Source organism: Phoenix dactylifera, chromosome 1, assembly GCF_051530095.1.
Source record: "Phoenix dactylifera cultivar Ajwa chromosome 1, Ajwa_hap1_PhDact_Kaust_v1.1, whole genome shotgun sequence".
NCBI classification, from domain to species: Eukaryota; Viridiplantae; Streptophyta; class Magnoliopsida; order Arecales; family Arecaceae; genus Phoenix; species Phoenix dactylifera.
The window spans coordinates 38269361-38284739 of record NC_143190.1 but is presented as its reverse complement, the minus strand read 5'-3'; the positions used below and the strand labels follow the sequence as shown (position 1 = coordinate 38284739).

General features: G+C 38.2%; 2 protein-coding genes across 3 annotated transcripts in view; both read right to left on the bottom strand.

Annotated features, from left to right (window-relative positions):
* The window catches only part of LOC113461220 (cysteine-rich receptor-like protein kinase 6), a 42765-nt gene that overhangs the window by 9771 nt on the left and 17615 nt on the right, over positions 1–15379 (bottom strand). The window lies entirely within an intron of this gene.
* Positions 1252–14617, bottom strand: LOC113461548 (cysteine-rich receptor-like protein kinase 10). Its single transcript, XM_089923587.1, has 9 exons — positions 10731–14617; positions 4719–4887; positions 4458–4515; positions 4281–4352; positions 3547–3732; positions 3198–3408; positions 2009–2246; positions 1781–1931; positions 1252–1692 (listed from the first exon to the last, which is right to left on the bottom strand). Exons 1-9 carry the CDS (start codon positions 11335–11337, stop codon positions 1342–1344), a joined length of 2043 nt encoding a protein of 680 aa, XP_089779713.1. The 5' UTR covers positions 11338–14617; the 3' UTR covers positions 1252–1341.

The window sequence follows — 15379 nt, the reverse complement described above, 5'->3', positions numbered from 1 at the left end:
GGGCGGGGCAGGTAGAGTCAAGAAAAGGGGTGGGGTAAGTAAAATTAAATGAGGTAGGTTGGATGGGTTGAGTCAGACAAAATCAATTTTTTTATTACATATGAATCAATTTATTTATTTATTTTTTTGCCTTGAGGAAGAAATTTGTGAAGATATATATATATATCCAGATCGGGTTCGGAGTGGGTTTTACCATTATCCATATCTGCCCCGGATCTATTACGGGTTAGGTGAATTCTGCTCCATTCAAATTGGGTCGGGTCGGGTGTCTGATGGGGCGGAGTAAATTGCAAGCCCTAGTGTTTGTGCATTCCTACTAGGTTTAGACCTAAAAACGTTTTTTTTTTTTCGGAAGGGGGTGAGGGGTAGGCAGATGAGCTCTTGGTTGCCTTAGGTCGAAGGAATTTTGAATGCCATGGATCAGCTCTTAATTGATTAAATCATAACTATTATGTGAAAACAGATAGATGTAAACAAAGTTCACAAGTATTTGGTGATCACATATAGCTAAAGACATGAAATCTCGTCACAAGTATTGAAAAGTAAAAGAACATGCTTGGTCACACTGACCAGTAATTTCACCCAATGCCTTATTGCCGATTGGCAGCGCATTTTACCAAGTATTTTTGTGGCATTTAAATTTTTACTATAAATAATGTCCAAACATTGAGTCTCCCTTTAAAAGCTAGCTATCAAAGTAAAACTTTCATGAGTTGTCTTGTGGCTTATTGTTTTACAAAAAGTCAAAGAAGTTAAAACTTTATGCCGAATCACTGATGCTTCCTTTCCTAGAATTTGAAAGACAAGCTTATATGATGAGATTAATGTAACAAATTGCTGTCATGCAGAAATTAAAATGAAATTATTTTCATAGCAAGTGGATATCTATTTGGCAGCTAGGCCATTTCAATAACTTCCTTCCGAAGTAGCATAATAATAATTCTAAGTTTCTGAGTTAGCTTTTCATGCCTTGCCCCCTGAAAAATAGCAAAATATGTAATAATCATAACTTTGAAAGATGCCCCTTCGAACTTATGATTTGAGATGTATATAGGACTCTTTAGGAATAATGAAGGCCAATATCTGGTTAAAGTTTTTCTTTCTGATGTAAATATCTAGTTAACATAGGGAAAGAAAAAGAATATATTGTACAATTACTGTCTCGTCATATATAATAAGGTATTTTTGATTACCTTGCTTACACATCAAACATATTAAACTATCTATATGTAATTTGTGAAGTCGGCATATACTTCCAAAATTACAAAAACAACCAGCCATCTAGATTTAAAAGGCAGGCTGATGGAGTACAAGCATTTATTAGTACAGTTGTTTCTCCCCCTATCGAGGGTTTAGTTCGGTAATTGACGCCTCATTTGAAGAGAATAGAGTCGATGTACTTGTAGACTGCTCATGTTTACCTCTAGATGGACCGGCATCTTCAACAAATCCATATGACTCGGTCATGGCATTTGCATAAAAAAATGCAGGCTGTGAGGGAGTTTGGAGTTTCATTTTGTACCTGTTGAGCATCAAAAAAACTGATAACATGTTTGGCCTGTCACTTGGATTTTCCTGTACGCATAACAGCCCAATGTTGATGCATCTCAAGATTTCGTGGCTTGAATAATTTTCAGCCATACTTGGATCAACTAATTTCAGTGCTGTCTCATTGGTCCAACATTGCCATGCCTGGTAAAGGTCTGTTAGAATATGGCGTAGTCATCTCTAGACTTATATCATAGTAGAAAATGTAAATGTGAATTTTGTAGTTACTTACGTAGCTTAGAAGATTCATCACATTTCCAGGGTCATAGAAACTATTGTTCCTTCGTCCGCTGACGATTTCCAAAACTAATACACCAAAACTAAAGACATCTGACTTAAGGGAAATACTCCCATGTATAGCATACTCTGGTGCCATATATCCACTGCAAACCATTAACAATCAAATAATGTGAATCATTAAGGCTTAAAGCACAGTGAAATTTAGGCTTCAAAAACTTACTATGTTCCTACAACTTTAGTTGTCTTGCTTTCGGTATGGTCTCCACCAAAAAGTCTTGCCAATCCAAAGTCTGCAATCTTGGGATTCATGCTTGCATCTAACAAAATGTTGCTAGCTTTCAGATCTCGATGAATAATTCGTACTCTAGAATCTTCATGAAGATACAATAGTCCCCTAGCAATCCCTCGAATGATGTTGTGTCGTTGTTCCCAGTTTAGTTGTTCACTTTTGGCTGCATCTAGTTAATCCAGATAGAGCATGTTTAATGTTATGTACCACTGCCAAAAATGGTTAATTTATTAATTTATAGAGATCAAATTGTATGCTAACCGAAAGAGCATTGCTGGTTTAGTTGGTTAGAATAAACCTATTTACGTATATAATGTATGCTTATACGGTACCAGTTATTTCTCACTTCTTCCTCAGTTTCCTTTGACTATCCAATTTGACCTCGAGTAGTTCTAGATGCCTAGCCTTCCGGAGAAACCAAAACAAACAAAACTCTGGGCTTATGTATCACCTACTACGGAACTTCTTTGAGTGAATTTTGTTCAGAACTTCCTATTATTTTTTAAGTTTTTTGGCCCTCTTGTTTTGTAAATATGAGTGTCTTTTCTATGCATCTTGGAGTACCTGTATGAATCTTTTGTGAGCATTTTCATTTTATATACTCATTTTGGCATATGTTAAGAATATAGTCATGTTTTCATATCTAGCAAACATTATTGTGTGTCTTCACAATCTTATGCTATGCGATTATATTATGAAATTTTCTTTTCGCTTTGTTAGCTTCATAGATTTTCTTACTAAGCCTATTAATCTTAGATTAATTGGCAGGGATTTTAGCAGACCAGTTTTGACCTCAAATGTCAAACTTACATGTGTATACTCTTTCAGTCATAGATGTTCTGTACTATATTTTGGGTCTAATTTTGGTATATGGTTCATTATAAAATTAACAATTATAACCATTTGTAAGCATAAACAAGAAGACTTATCCCATCTAGTTTGGGTCACGTATTTTGGAATCTTATAATGTCATTGGTCCATATCCAAGCCAAGCTGTCTGAAATGCTGAAGTCATTTCTCATATGAAAAATTAAACCTTAATTTACTAAATATGTTTCAGCAGACTTTGCAAGCAAGGTTTGTTAGGGACTTGGAGATATCTAAGCAATGGAAAAAGTACCAAATATAAATGTGTCGAGGCTCTTATTCTGGATGTATTCATAGACAAGCAACTGCTCTTGCATTTCCAAGCAATAACCCAACACTCTTACAAGATTCTTATGGTGAAGCTGAGCAACGAAGTCCACTTCATTTCTTAATTGTTCCAGTCCTTGCCCTGAACTTTTTGAAAGCCTCTTTACAGCTATTTCCTGTCCATCTGATAATGTTCCCTGTTAGAAAGCATAAGAGAACTAAGTATTTTATCAATTTGTAAAAGAAAATTACAAGATAGCACTATACGCTGTTTATTATTGAAATTAATGAATCTTTGTCTAAACAGCCAGTAGCTTATACTAATCCATTACTACCTTATAAACTGTGCCAAAACCACCCTCTCCAAGCTTATTTGCACTGGAGAAATTATTAGTGGCTTCTTTGATTGTAGGCAAATCAAATAGCGGAGAACTTTTCCTTGTAATATCATTGATGTCTTCCCCTATTAGAAAAAGAATGAGCAAGATAAAAAAACTTCTGCCGTGTGCACAAATCAATATTTAATGAAAGAATGTGAAGGAAATAGTAGGAGAACTCACAGGGCATTCTGGATATGAATATCATTGCCCAACAATGTTGCTGATAAATATAGCATGTTTTATAGGTGATTTATTCCTCACTTACATAGACTGCATTGGTTTTTCAAAGTATTATTTTACTAAATAAATAAATAATAAACAACCAATTATCTTGTTTGATCATTACATGAAACCTAGCACGGTCCCCATTGTTTAGGCGGCCACCTGAGCACCTAGGTACCTTGGCACTTGTTGCATACATGGATACTAGCTAGTGCAGCCATCCAAGCACCTACCTGTGTATTTGCACATAACCACTATCTAGTTCTTGAAGGTGTACCTAAGATGGATGTTTAAGGTTGCACTACCTTGTACTAATATCTAAATGTTTTTTATGATTTTTGAAAAAATTAAATAATATAATCATTATCACAAAATTTATCTGTATGTGAGAGTTACTACATTTCATACAAATTTAGTGAATCATTGTGTATTTTAACTCCAATAACAGACCTATGTCCTTGGTATACCATGAAGGACCTTAAAGGGCTTGCTGCCCAGGTTTCCCTTATTGGTCTGACAACATTGTGCATCCACAGAGTCTGGCAGATATTTGGGTATAGATGCAATAAGAGAATCCATTTGTAGTTATAAGCTGAACCTAAGACTGTTTAAATTGACACGCCAGCAAAGGCAGGCCATAGAACCATGCAAATCTGATGTCTAGTGTAAAGCACATTCACATGGTGATGTGATGAAATATGGCTGACCAGGATTTAGGGCATGTATTATCTCTACCTTTAATCCATGATGATGGGTTTCTTGTTCATTTATGGTTGATCAAATTATTTTCCATCTTTTCTCCAGAATGGTGATACATTTTGGGAATTCAATCACCCATTTACCATCATAGTTTATTCTTTGGCTACTCTATAACCAATGACAAGAATTTGAGAATGTCTGTTGGCTACATACCGTTTCTTTTCTTTATAGCCTTCTGTCTCCACAAGCAAATGCAAGCAAAGCATGCTATTATGAGTATGACTACCACAAGGGCGAAAACAATAATGCGACTTCTTGCTACGTTCTTTTCATGTCCTGCACCAAGTGAAAATTTCATGTATAGCTGCCCTTTTGGTTATCATTTGAATATTTGGTTAAGAGATGTTAAAGGCTATAATTACCAAACACGAATGTGGCAAGTCTACTTTCCTCAATGTTGTAAAATAGATTGCATGACTCAGATGACATAAATAATATGATTGAAACATAAATAATATGTTTGTCCACACAAATGTGCCTGTGAGCGCAAACAGAAAATACTTTATAGGTTATATAATTCTATTCTTTAGTTTTAAGATTCTTAATCATAAGAGTTTCTTATTTTGTCTAAAAGAACCTCTTTCCACGGACTGGAGCTTTTTTTTTTTTTGAACCTAAATTGCAGGTTGTGATAGCTTCTTGGTACTTATCTTGGTCTTCGCATTGTCTGTTGGAACTTTCATTTTCTCTGCAGGAATGACTGGGTTCCTCCCATTGAGAGCATTGACAGGAGACTCACATCTGGAAAGATAAACTCCTCTCTTTCAGAGGTAGGCTTATGTTTGATGAATATTATTCTTTCTTCTTTTCCAACCTTATGCCAGCCTCCTTTGTTTCATGCTGGGTTATCAAGAGAATTGACTCCGTTAAGCATTATTTCTTTTGGAAAGGCTGAGAATAGGTTTGGTGGGGATTATGTCTAGCAAAATGGAGTTTGTTTTATAGGGATAAAATGAAGGGTGCTTTTTTTTTTTTTGGTTTGAAGAACTTGAGAAATATGAATCTGGCTATCCTCAGTAGTTGGTGGTCACTTTATTTTAAAGGTTTGGGAAAAGGAAGGAGTGGAAAAACATAGATCAATTATTATTGTAGGAGAAGTCCTTGTTCAGGGGACTGGTACTTGTCTTTGCTTGCCTCATTTTTCTGGAAAGACACCCTGAAGATGGAGAACTTTTCCAGATATGTGATTATTTTCTCTGTGTTGGTAAAGAAGTTTTGGCTCGACTTCTGGTTAGACAAGATCACTCCAATAGACTTATTTCCTAATCTCTTTTGGATCTATGAGGGAGTGGGCTCTCAGAATTAGGCATTTTATTTAGAAATCATTCGTTAAGTTCTTAAATCTACAAATAATCACAAATAATCCTATTGGAGGTTCAAGCAGTGACTTCTAAGGTTGGTAGAAGATGAAGATGGAAATCATCTAGAATCTGTTCTGTGAAGTCCTTCAATTGCTTTCTTCTTCAATAATTGTTAAACGCATTCTCACCAAACAGCTGTGGAGATATTCTATCACAGAAAAATACAAAATTTCCATGTGATGGGCCATCAACATCATATAGTTAACAGAAGGAAACCTGAGGGGGAATTGGTGTACACATCAAAGTTGTCTTCTTTGTAATCATTAACCATCTTGTCTGAGATATCTGTTTTATATGCTATTTATCTTTATTCAAGCATGGTTTCAAGATCCGTGGCTAGCTAGGTAGATTTTAATTCCTTATGATTGGAATGGAGGTCAAAGAAATTATTGTGGAATTCATGAGAAGGTTGACTCTGCTGGTCATAACAGTTTGTTGGTGCTTTTGGAAGGAAAGAAACAGTCATCTACTGATGAAGAAAAAGACCTTCCAATTTAGGTCTCTCAATCATATTAAAAGGGCTTGGAGTTTCAGTACTACAGGCATTGTATTGGATGTTGAAGGGTCTATTGCCCCACTTGCAGGGTTTAAGGGTACCTTCTTGTTCATTCTGGCTTAATTGGTCTTAGCTAAATTTTTTCTGAACATTTTATCTACTCCATGAAAAGTTTGGTGGGTTTTATCCCACCCTTTTCTTCGAAAAAATGAAGATTACCTTATTTGCTAATTCAACTAAAGCCAGTTTGTTATTATATTATTAGGATAAGAAGGCACAGGATATGGTGTTAGTGTTGTGTAAAAAAGTGTCTAGATGCAATACACACATTTTAGAGGTCAGATTCTTACTTGTAGTAAATGCATTATATGATGGAGGAGGAAGGGATGGTATTGATGGTGGAATTGGATCTAGAGGAGGTGATGGAAGTGTCCAAACTGGAGCTGGCTCAAAGAAGTGGGTCATGTTGTACTTCAAAATACAGCTTATTTCTAGAAGTGTCGCTTGTCACAGATTAAGCATTTCAGGCAATTTCATCAAAATATTTGGTGCAAACCTTTCCCTACTGAAAGGAGCCTAAAGAGCTAGAGATCTGTGGAATTCTCTAGAAGCCTACAGATGTAGCAAGAAGGCTAGATATTTTTCTAAGCTTTTATAGAAGTTGCTGTAAGAATCCTAACCATTATAATTATGCCACTTTTACGTAATCCTAACCATTTATTGTACTTGGTAGATCCTATAAAAGGAAGGGAGGTCTCACTGGCCAAACCACCAAGGGAGGAGTTGAGAGTTCTCTAGTAAATACTACTCTTCATTCTCCCAAATTCTCTCTCTCGTGTGCTCTTCTCCTCTCTTTCTGAAAGTTCTAGCTTAAGGTGCTAGAGTGATAGGCTAACTTAGAAATCATTGTAGCCAAGCAAGGCTTCTAAGTGCCGCATGGGAACTCGAGGAAATACGAAGCCCGCGACATCCTGCCTGTGCTGCATAGCAGCAATCATGAAGAGTGCCACAAGAGTGTCTAAGGCATTGGAGGCATTGTTTGCTTGATAGATGATATCAAGTGCATTGAACCAGCCCATATAGTTCTATAGATCTTGTAACATTTAAGTTTTCGGTGGCAAACATGAGAGAGAAGAATTTGAAAGATGCCATTTAGAAATCTCAATCATCATTTTTCCTAGTTGCGGATCAAATATTTTTCCCTCTGTAACATTGATTGTATCCCACATGTGAACTCTTGGAGACTCGTCCAACTTTGAGCAGAAATTTGTGATAGTGGAGTACTTGCGACAATCATCATACCAGATAATTGCAGATGGGCGCAGCTGAATGAGATCCAAAGATGCATTGTTGAGGCAATCTAAACATGTAGATGGTATTGACATATTCCTCTAGTACCGTCCTGTTCCACTGAGAGAACGATATTTTTGATCTTTTTTCTTTCCTTCATGTACTTATTAACCTTCAAGAATTCATATCCTGATGGTATTGATGTGTTCCTCTGGTATTATATAGTTCCAATAAGAGAATGGTATTTGGGATGCCCCTGAGAAACTGCTTCGCTCATAAACTAGGATTGCTCAGCTGTTCCGGTTGGTACTGGTCAGGACAGACCAGGAAGCTATCTGGGTCCCTTGGTACCCAACAGATAGGTGGATCCCTCTCTTTTTTCTGAAAAAAGTGGGTTCTCTTTTTTCTGAAAAAAAGTGGGTTCTCTTTTATCTCCTCTTGTTCATCCACAGAAGGGAGGAAAAGTGAGAAATACAGGAAGAAAGGAAGGACAAGCAGGGAGAAAAGAGAGAGAGGAGAGGAAAAAGTCAAACCCCATAAATCTATCTATGGACTTCAAAATTCTATCGAGGATTTAAAAATATGTAAAAATGCACTAATATTTTATTAAAAACAATAAAAGTTATAAAATTGAAGAAAAAATTTAGGACAAAGGAAAAGTGGCATAATCTAGGATGCCAGCTTGTTATGAGTGTTGGGATAGAAATGCCCCAGTATTGTACTGACCTGGGACCAAACTGAGGTGGGTACCACTACTGAGACTTGAATCTTTGTTAACCTTCATTCATAAACTCCAATTTTCAGAGTTTATGTTGGAAATTCAGTCATCTGTCTATTTGTTGCAAACAGAATAATCTGAAATTCACTATACTTGCAATTGCATTTGGTACCCCTTTCTTTTTGAACGTACCAGAAACTATAGGTGTCATTACACAGAGATACTTAGCATAGACTGGAAGTGAGAAACGAAGATACTTTTTGCATCTGCAAAGGCAGTTTATATATTTATAGAAACTACTAAAGCACACAAGAAAAGTTTCCAATACTATTGTCAGTGGCACCCATCTTGCTTAAATATCTATCTGCCTTCTTAACCTGGTAAAAACTTACATAGTTCATTCCTTTGTCCATTGACACAGGTGAGGCTTGATTTAACCTAGACCCCTGCAAATCTCTGAACTTTGTGATAATCCAAATTCTGAGTGCATATCAACTTTATGAAGCCATTTTGTGTCCTAACTAATGTCAACATCCTTTTGTACCTTAACAATTGCTGAAATACTCATAAAAATCGAGTAAAAGTGATGCTGCAAGGATCAATTTGGATTCTATGTATACTTCAAAAACTCTGAAGTATCGCTATACGGGGGGTGTACCAGTCTATGTCATTTAAGGATTGGGTCTCCATTTTTGCTACTAGCATGTCAATCAGCCATATTGCCTTGGGAAAGGAGTTAGAAGTTTTACAAGGTGTCTTTTGGGTGTTGGCACACGCACACGTTGCCAGCTTCTTCTCAATCTGCAAAACCTGGTAGATCTCAATAATGTAGAGCTGAAATTTCAGAGACCTCATTCAGAACATCTAGTCGTAGTCTAGCTTAATATCTTGCAACTATCACCTCTTCAAACTCATAAACCTCTGTTTACATGGACGGTTCCAAGAATTCCCAGTACCTGTCCATGCTATTGAATAGTCATTAGTGAAACCCGTGAAATTGGATAAATAGTGAATGCTGATGGTCCATGAGGAGAAACTGCATGCAGCCACCTCATTTCTGTTTCTCAGCTTGTATGGCACCGGGAGACTAACATAAAACTCACTGTTTAAGTTTTTAGATTGGAAGCCTTTTCATTTCCTCCAAAAGTTTTTAAACGAATGTTTAACTCAGCATAATTCTTTAATTTTATCGGTAGGCCACTTGAAACTCCCATTTTAGTTATAGGATGAATTACGGCAGATAAAATTTACTAATCTTAAAGTAATTATTTTGTAAGAGTTACCTTTCTCGACTTGATTAACCTTGTTTGGGTGCATTATTTTGGGAGACCTCTCTAAAAGGATGGAAGTCTCTATTATGAAGAATTTACTAATCTATTTAAGTTTTCATAAAATTAAGCAGGCCATGCATTGGAAAATGTATTAAATTTCCCCTTATTACCTCAGCAATTTTGATGGTCCTCTATGATGCTCCATCAAAAGCTAATAGGGAGCAATCTCATGACCATTTTGGAGCAAGTTCTAACTTGATCGTGCTTCACACTAATACCTGGTTTGTCAGTTTAAAGAGATATTGGCATGCAATCACATAGTTTGAAGAGGTTAGATTTTTACCTCTGGTAGCTGCACCAGTTGATGGAGGCCGAAGGGATGGCACTGTGGATGAAGGCGGCGGAGTATCCCGAGCTGTAGCTGAGTTGGTGAATGCATCATACCTCAATATACATCTTGCTCCTAGAGCAATTCCTATCAGATCAGCGTAGCAGCAATTCCGAAGGCGGTCCAAGGAGTCTCTAAGGGCTGGTTTGGTTCGCGGGAAGTATTTTCCCTCCTAGGAATATGATTCCTGGGAATCAGATTCCTAGGAAGAGGATACCTAGGAAAGTACTTTTGGCATGTTTGGTTAACCATGGGAAAGTGACAAATTTTCAAAGTGCTTATGTTTGGTTGACCATCCACTTTCCTAGGAAAGTTATGTATAATTCCTATTATGCCCTTAATAAAAATTAGGTCTTTAATGCCTCTTTAATGCTTCTTTAATGCTGAAGGGTCTTTTTGGGAAAAAATAAAAAAGGAGTGATTCCCACCTCATGGGAAAGTAACTTTCCCATGTTTCTAATGGGAAAGACTTTCTCATGAAATGTGGGAATTATATTCCCATGGGAATACAACTTTCCCATCTCTCTCCTTTGAAAACTCCAACCAAACAAGAGGCATTTCATTACTTTTCCGTTGACCACATTTTCCCCCCTCCTTTTCCTGCGAACCAAACGAGCCCTAAAGCACTGGATACATTGATCTCCCGACATATCTCTCGTGCACTGAACCAGCCCACGCAGCGTCAAAGAGCTCGTGACATTGACTTCACCGGTGGCAAACATGCGAGCGGACGAATTGTAAGCTGCCCGCTGGAAAACTGCATCCATCATCTTTCCCAGTTGCTGATCAAATCGTTCTGATTCCGCGGCAACCTCCGGCTCCCGCAACAAAACGATTGAGGAATTTTTCACTCTGGAGAAGAAATGTTTGGTTGTGTACTGCATGTGGCATTCATCATCCCACGCAGTTGCACTTCTCTCGTATGGGCATAGTTGAATGAGATCCTGCGATGCTTCATTAACGCAATCCGAACATTCTTGGGAGCTGACATCGCCCCGACAGAGAGCGAGACCATAAATTTGGTCCGGTTCCATGCCTTCGGTGTCGCCGGATATTGGAGTCTTGGAGGACAAGGAAGAGAGCAAAACATTGAGGTTTGTCTGGAACGTGCTATTCATGGTGTAGTTGCCTGCGTTTTGGCAGTTGTAATCAATAAAGTCGCCGCCGGTTCTGGAGCGATGGAGCACAACGAGGAAGGAAGAGAGCAAGAGTAACCGAGGGATCTTTGGAAGAGGAGGCATCAGTCACATGCCTTGCGAATTGCAACGCTTGGAGGCTCAGGGCTGATAAATTTCAGATCGCAGATGTAATATATAATTAAATGTGAAGCTGCAAGTCTTTGCAATTATTGCCGGGTTTGGCGTGCCTTGCTGGGTGGAGAAACTATCGCCTACACTGCATGCACCATGTGGCTGTACATGCAGTCAACCACAACTGCTGATTCCAATGGTGGTGCTCGTGTGGACAATAATTTTTCGCCTAGGTTAGGTGAGATAAGAAGAAATAAATCGGAAATATTAAGGGTGGTCTAACGATCTGAAGCTTCGTGGTGACTTATTTAGAAAGATTCCTTTCATGTGGAAAGTTTTTGAGAAAGTCATGGGTGCGAGGATTGCGTGACTTTTAAACTTGCATGACGTTTGCAGCGATGTGGATGCCATTTGGAATTGCACTAGATTTTAACTTGGTGACGAGGATTAGATTTTGGGAGGATCGTGGGATTGGTTCTACCCCTCTTGCTTATCTTTTTCAAGATCTGCTCGGAACTATTAGAAGGAACTCTTCAGTGGCTTCTCATCGGAACGGGAGATCTAGGAAGTGGAAAATCAATCTACTTGGCCCTCTATCTTCTAGTGAAGTAGCACAGTTTGATCAACTTTAGAACCTCATCATGTCTTCTGTTCATACTTCCAAGGATGCTGATGTGCCAGTTGGGAAGCTTAGTAAGAATGGACTATTCGGTGTAGATTTTAATGCCCTCTGGAAAGCCCGGGTACCTGAAAAGGTGAAAGTTTTCATGCGGCTAGCCCTAAAAGATAGACTTCACATGGGTGATCTTCTTGCAAAGAAAAGTGGGAGGTTGAATTCCCTCTATGTGGCACCATCTCTGATATAAGTGGGTCCAGCCCACTTGGGGAGGCCCAAAAAGCCCACTAGGGCTTTACCTCTTGCTTTTTTTTGGCAGAGCCACAGGAGAGCGCGCGTGAAGAAAAGAAGAGGTGCATGAACATCAAGAGGTGCGGCGGCACATAACGAAAAAAAAAAAGGGGAAACAGAGAGAGAACAGTGCATGGCGGAAAGAAAAAAAAACAAAAAGGAGATAGAGAGGCACAAATGGTGTAGTGATACTGAGAGGAAAAGGACACAACTTGCCGCATCAATTTTGCATGCCATACGGAAGAAATAGGTTTTTTTTCTTATTTTTTTTGATGTGGTTTTTCACACAGTGATTTAACAAATTGAGTTTCTATCTAAGAATTGTATTGGATGCTATAGAGAGTTGTAGTATTCATTGCTAGAGATCTCATTACATTCTTAGGTTCATCACATTATAGTAGTTTGGGTAAGATCATTGTTACTCTTAGGAAGGTGATATTGGAGTTTTTTCAATTTATTGAGAACTCAAGTTTTGGGCATAAACTTGAGTATTGTAAACTCTATATTCATTGTAGTGGATTGATCGGATTTGCATTGTGGTTTTTTTCCTCTATACTGGATGGTTTTTTCCCTCTATACTGGATGGTTTTTTCCAAGCAAATTTGGTGTGTTTTCTTTTTGCTCACCAGGTGTTTGATATATTGCCTGTATGAATATTGCTTCTAGTTGGTTTTGGTTTTGGCTTAGTTTATTCTGCAATATCCCTGTTTTGGCCCCAACAAGTGGTATCAGAGCCGAGGTTGTGTGAGTGTGGAGATATTGTGGGAGTAGATGGAAAATTCTTCGGGTACCATGATGAAACTTAGTGCTTCTAATTATTTTATTTGGAAGCCTATGATGGAGGATATTCTTTACTGTAAAGATTTACATAAGCCCATTGAAGGTGCTAATGCTAAGCCAAAGGACATTAGTGATAGTGACCGGAAGATGATGCACAGGAAAACTATTGGGTATATCAGACAGTGGATTGATCTTAGTGTGTTCCATCATTTATCTCAAGAGACAAATAATGCCTACAATCTTTGGATGAAGTTAGAGGGTCTATATGAGAGGAAGACAATCCAGAACAAAGCCTTTGCAATTAGGAGGCTTCTGAATTTGAAGTTAAAAGAGGGAAGATCTATTTCTGAGCATTTGAGTGAGTTCTAAAACTTGGTGAACCAGTTGACCACAATGAAGATAGTGCTAGATGATGAGTTGCAGGCATTATTGCTGTTGAGTTCATTGTCTGACAGTTGGAAGACTTTGGTAGTGTCACTTAGCAACTCTGCTCCTGATGGGATACTACAATTTACTCTGGTGAAAGATAGCTTGTTTAATAGAGAAGAGACTTGGGTAAGGACAATGCACATGCTCTTATTATAGAAAACAAGGAAAGAGGTAAGAGTAGAGACTTTAAGGGGCGCGGTACTTCCAGAATTCAGTTTAGTGCAAGAGGAAAATCAAGTGCTTCTACTGTAATAAAGAGGGTCATATGAAGAAACACTACAATGATTGAAAAAAGAAATTAAAAGAGGAAAAGAATCAGAAGAAGGCCAATAATGAGACACCACTGCTTATGTTTTAAATGAAACAGTGGCAGTTCTCTATGTAGGAGAGCCACAGGAGAGCCGAGAAGCCTCTATTCTGGTAATCGGTTGCTTCCTTCGGCGGCTCGAGACCCCCTACTCCGATGGCATCACTCCTGATCCAGTTCCTTGGAGTGGAGGAAGGAGAGAGTGAGAGGCAGTGAGAGGTGAGGGATAAAGCCCCTCTGTGGGAAGTCCATGGGCTTTTATAGCCCTCAGTTAGAAAAGAGGTGGAGTGCGATCGTGGCTATTAGGCGGTTATAACCGCCTCAATAGTTGGCAATTACGGTCGTCTTCTTCCTCCTGAAGACACTAGTTTGGGTTTCCAGATGGGCCGCCGACTATGGTCTAAGGCGGCCCATCTGGCCCGGTATTGACACTATCTAAGAGTTGTATTGGATGCTATAGAGAGTTGTAGTATTCATTATTAGGGATCTCATTACATTCATGGGTTCATCACATTGTCGTGGTTTGGGTAAGATCATTGTTACTCTTAGAAAGGTGATATTAGAGTTTTCCAAATTTGTTGAGGGCTCAAGTTTTAGGCATAAACTTGAATATTCATTATAGTAAATCTATATTCATTATAGTGGATTGATTGGATTTTTCCTATTGTTTTTTCCGTCTACACTTGAGGATTTTTTCCGCGTAAATTTGATGTATTTTCTTTCTACTCTCCAGGTGTTTGATATATGGCTTGTGTGAATATTGCTTCTAGTTGGTTTTGGTTTTGGCTTAATTTATTTCACAATATCCTTGTTTTGGCCCCAACATCTGAGACCGTCTCCTATTTCTTCATCAGATGTCCAGTTACCTGGTCCATTTGGGTTGCAATTTTCTCTCACCTTAATATCAAAGGTCGACTTGTTAACTACCTCTCACTTTAGTCTTGGTGGAGGCGCAAGAAGGTTCTAGCCCCTTTGAGGAAGGGGTGGGATCAGTTGCTTATGGCACTTTCTTGGCACAGTTGACACGGGAGTTTAGAATTTTTTGAAGGAAGAAAAACTCTTCAACTGCAGTCCTGCAAAAGACCACCCACACGTTCTCCATATGAGGCAACCTTTGCTTGGGCAAGGCCCTAGATAGCCATAGGACCATCCTTAATCTCCTTGCCCCTTTGTATTTATAATTGTTCTTTCTTTTCTTCCTTCTCTCATTTTTAACCATCTTCTTACTCTCTTTGTAAATATCTTTTTCATTTTACATCAAAAAAAAAAAAAGAGAATATCGTAAGTGAGTTCAGCATATTTAAGTGAGAGGGCTTATGTGTACACATTAGAATCTGTTTATGCTTCTTCAAATTTTCTAATTTTCTATTTTGAGGCAAATAAATGTGTAAGACCCATACAGATGCATGTTTAGTCTCACATCGACTATACACTGGGTAGATTTAAGATACTTACATCGGGCCAAGGAACTCAAGTAACATATTTCAGCTTTTTTTTTTTTTGTTGAGGTCTTGAATTGTTATGAATGATATAATTTCAGATCTGGTTCAGAGCCTATGTGGACTAGAAAACACTACAGCATGGATCTAATGAGTTGATCATGGGCTAAT